Genomic DNA, 3,993 nt, shown 5'->3' with positions numbered 1-3,993 from the left:
AAAGATAAAATAACGTTTACTCAATTTACTCAAAATTGCCACCCATTTTGTCATATTTTGGCAGTCTGAACTTTTTTTCTACTTCTTTTTTTTTCTTCACCTATTCTTTGCTGTGTCCGGTGGGATTATTGACTGTAAATGATGCATTTTAATGATGTCTACAAAAGTACAAACAGTATCAAATCACTGGCATTTGCCTGAAGATGCATGCAAGATCAGTCAGTAGGATGCTCATCTTTCTTTACATACTTCTATTCTTCCTATATTCCGTTAATTTAAAGGCAGAAAAGACAACCTGTCATATCATGGGAGAATCCAAATACCCACTGCTGTCTAAAAATGGAGACTTTATAATTGGAACACTTTTTGCAATTCACAGTAAAGAAACAATACCATCATTTGAGTTTAGACAAAAACCTCAACACCTGTTTTGTTCCATGTATGTTGCATTGGAAAGATGCATTTAATAAAAACAGATTTGTTATCTAGATTCATTTGTAGCACATATACTGTACATTTATGTATTTATATTTGTTTACTTATGCAGAACTTATTAAATGTGTTTACAGTGTGAATCTAATAGATTTTCGGATGGCTCAAACAATGATATTTGCCATTGAGGAGATTAACACAAATGAAAGTCTGCTCCCAAATGTTTCAATTGGCTACAGAATCTATGATACATGTGGTTCAAGATTGTCTTCAATGAGTGCAACTATGGCATTGATGAATGGCCAGGAGTTTGCAGCAGGAGATACATGCAATGGACAGTCTCCCATACATGCTATCATAGGAGAAACAGAGTCTTCTGCTACAGTGATTCTGTCTAGAACTACAGGACCTTTTAAAATTCCAGTGGTAAGTTGTCATAGTAGAGGTTTGACCATAGTGATACTATACTGATTATGTACTGTTTCATTATTTGCTTTCTTATTCAGATAAGTCCCTCAGCTACATGTGATTGTCTCAGTAATAGGAAACATTACCCATCATTCTTCAGGACTATTGCTAGTGATTACCACCAGAGCAGAGCACTTGCATATATAGTCAAATACTTTGGCTGGTCTTGGGTGGGAGCTGTGAACAGTGACAATGACTATGGAAACAATGGAATGGCCATATTTCTGAAAACAGCCCAGGAGGAGGGAATTTGTGTGGAGTACTCTGTGAAATTCTATCGAACAGAGCCTGAAAAACTCCAAAAAGTGGTAGAGACAATTAAAAAAGGCACTGCAAAAGTGATTGTTGCATTTCTTTCTCAAGTTGAGATGGGCAATCTGTTTGATCAGCTAAGTAATGAGAACATTACAAACTTCCAAATGATTGGAGTGGAGGCTTGGATAACAGCAGAAAGTTTAATGACTCCAAACAGTTTTCATATACTGGGAGGGTCACTGGGGTTTGCAGTTAGAAAAATTGATATTGAAGGGTTTGCAGATTATGCCACAAAAACATTCTGGGACACAGCTTTTCCATGTTCACAAAGAGAGGGGAATTCATCTCAATATGGATTAAACTGCAGCAGATATCAGGATTTGCTTGTGCTGAAAAATTACAATGAAGATGTGACTGAACAAAGATATTCAGGCAATGTCTACAAAGCAGTTTATGCTGTAGCATATTCACTACACAGTCTCCTCCAGTGCACAAAAAAAGGAGGTTGTGAAAAAAGTCTGAAAATACTACCACAGCAGGTAAAAAAGTGCTATAAAAGAAGAGCAAGAGGATAAAGTTTTTGGTAACATCAAAATGCCTCTGAACTGTCTTGTATTTCACTAGGTGGTTGAGGCTCTGAAAAATGTAAATTCTACAATAAAGACAGGAGATCGTGTGTGGTTTGACAGCACTGGAGCAGTTGTAGCACAATATGAAGTTGTGAACTGGCAGCAGGATTCAGACGGATCAATCCAGTTTAAGCCAGTGGGATACTATGATGCCTCACTGCCCCCTGACCAACGCTTTGTGCTCAACACTAAAAATATAATTTGGGCTGGAGGGCAGTTGGAGGTAAATAATTTGGTTCCAAGTTTAAATTGGGTTATGCCAAGCAGAAAGGAAATGCTTGTATTAACCTATAGATTTTATATGATGTGCACTTTTGAATACTTGTCAGAGCTCTAATGTTTTAAAGAAAACACACACACACACACACACACACACACACACACATACACAACATATTAATAACATTTGCATTTTACATTTTCACAACTTCTAGCTGGTTTGAAAAAAAAGTAAACAAATCAATGAATTTGATGAATCAATCAATCAATCTGTTGTGGCTTTATATATATATATATATATATATATATATATATATATTTTTTTTTTTTTTTTTTTTTTTTTTTCTTCAATGGTTTCTTAATAAAATAGGTGCCATCCAATATCTGCCTAATTTTATACTGTAAAGATCCAATATTTTATTATTGGTAATAATGATACATTTATCTTCAATTCATATATACTGTGTAACACTACTTGTATAATTTATTGTACATTGTAGAAGCCAAGGTCTGTGTGCAGTGAGAACTGTCCTCCAGGCACAAGGAAGGCTGCACAGAAAGGAAGACCTGTCTGCTGTTATGACTGTATTCCATGTGCAGAAGGAGAGATCAGTAACGAGACAGGTAATCTTCAGCCCATCTCAAAGCTCCAAAGAAAACTGGTTAGTTGTTTTGTTTGTGTTTTCCTTCTGTTGTTAAGGATGCAGGTTCTTATCAAGAGACTTTACGAATGAAGTAATTTCCCCTTTGTCTCTAACTACAGTGAACACCACTTCCTTTCCAGATTCAAATAACTGCAAGCAGTGTCCAGGGGAATACTGGTCTAATGCTGAGAAAGATAAATGTGTGTTAAAAGCTATAGAGTTTCTGTCATTCACAGAAGATATGGGTATAGTGCTAGTCTTTTTCTCACTACTGGGAGTAGGAATAACTGCACTGGTAGCCATACTGTTTTACAGCAAAAAGGACACCCCAATAGTAAAAGCCAACAATTCAGAGCTGAGCTTTCTGCTGCTCTTCTCACTGACTCTTTGTTTTCTTTGTTCACTTACTTTCATTGGTCGGCCCACTGAGTGGTCATGTATGTTGCGTCACACAGCATTTGGGATCACTTTTGTCCTCTGTATCTCTTGTGTTCTGGGGAAAACGATAGTGGTGTTAATGGCCTTCAAGGCTACACTTCCAGGAAGTAATGTCATGAAATGGTTTGGGCCTGTACAACAACGACTCAGTGTTCTTGGTTTTACACTTATACAAGTTCTTATTTGTGTGCTTTGGCTAACAATATCTCCTCCGTTTTCTTACAAAAACATGAAATATTATCACGAAAAGATTATTCTTGAGTGCAGTCTGGGTTCTGTTATAGGTTTCTCTGCTGTGTTGGGTTATATAGGCCTTTTGGCTGTCTTGTGCTTCCTTCTGGCTTTTCTGGCTCGCACACTGCCTGATAACTTTAATGAAGCAAAATTCATCACATTCAGTATGCTCATATTCTGTGCTGTATGGATCACATTTATACCAGCTTATGTCAGTTCTCCTGGAAAATTTACTGTAGCTGTGGAGATATTTGCCATTTTAGCCTCAAGCTTTGGATTATTATTCTGCATATTTGGACCTAAATGTTATATTATCCTGTTTAAGCCTGAACAAAATACAAAGCAACATGTGATGGGCAAAAAATCCATCTAAATAATTTTGAGACATAAAATAACATTTACATTAATCATGTATTTTTATTCAGAGAAAGGTATTTCTGATGCATGAAATATAATATGTAGTCTGTTAACTGTATTTTAGCATAAGACTAGAATGCACTTTAGTAAAGACTAAAGAATATCACACATTTTGCACACATTTTTAGTAAGCTCTTGCTCATTTTTTTTTCTAAATATAAGTGACTGGGGCCTGTTTCATGAAACAAGTTTACTAAATAATCCAGGCTTATTTCACTTAGTCTGACTTATTGTCAGTTGATTTGGTACCATAAAGC

At 36.1% G+C, this 3,993-nt stretch overlaps 1 protein-coding gene across 1 annotated transcript; it reads left to right on the top strand.

Annotated features, from left to right (window-relative positions):
* The first annotated feature begins 227 nt into the window (after positions 1-227).
* Positions 228-3,692, top strand: LOC127180811 (extracellular calcium-sensing receptor-like). The gene is made up of 6 exons (XM_051135117.1): positions 228-439; positions 570-858; positions 939-1,694; positions 1,780-2,007; positions 2,504-2,627; positions 2,788-3,692. The coding sequence occupies exons 1-6, from the start codon at positions 228-230 to the stop codon at positions 3,690-3,692; spliced, it is 2,514 nt and encodes an 837-aa protein (XP_050991074.1).
* Positions 3,693-3,993: the final 301 nt, after the last annotated feature.

The sequence above is a fragment of the Labeo rohita genome, chromosome 18, assembly GCF_022985175.1.
Source record: "Labeo rohita strain BAU-BD-2019 chromosome 18, IGBB_LRoh.1.0, whole genome shotgun sequence".
Classification (NCBI taxonomy): Eukaryota; Metazoa; Chordata; class Actinopteri; order Cypriniformes; family Cyprinidae; genus Labeo; species Labeo rohita.
This window is presented reverse-complemented; position numbering and strand designations above follow the sequence as displayed.

Coding starts and splice junctions, on each gene's coding strand:
- LOC127180811 (XM_051135117.1), top strand. CDS start 228: ATGCTCATCTTTCTTTACATACTTCTATTCTTCCTATATTCCGTTAAT. Junction 2,008..2,503: donor GGGCTGGAGGGCAGTTGGAG/GTAAATAATTTG, acceptor TGTACATTGTAG/AAGCCAAGGTCTGTGTGCAG. Junction 2,628..2,787: donor AGAGATCAGTAACGAGACAG/GTAATCTTCAGC, acceptor CTTCCTTTCCAG/ATTCAAATAACTGCAAGCAG.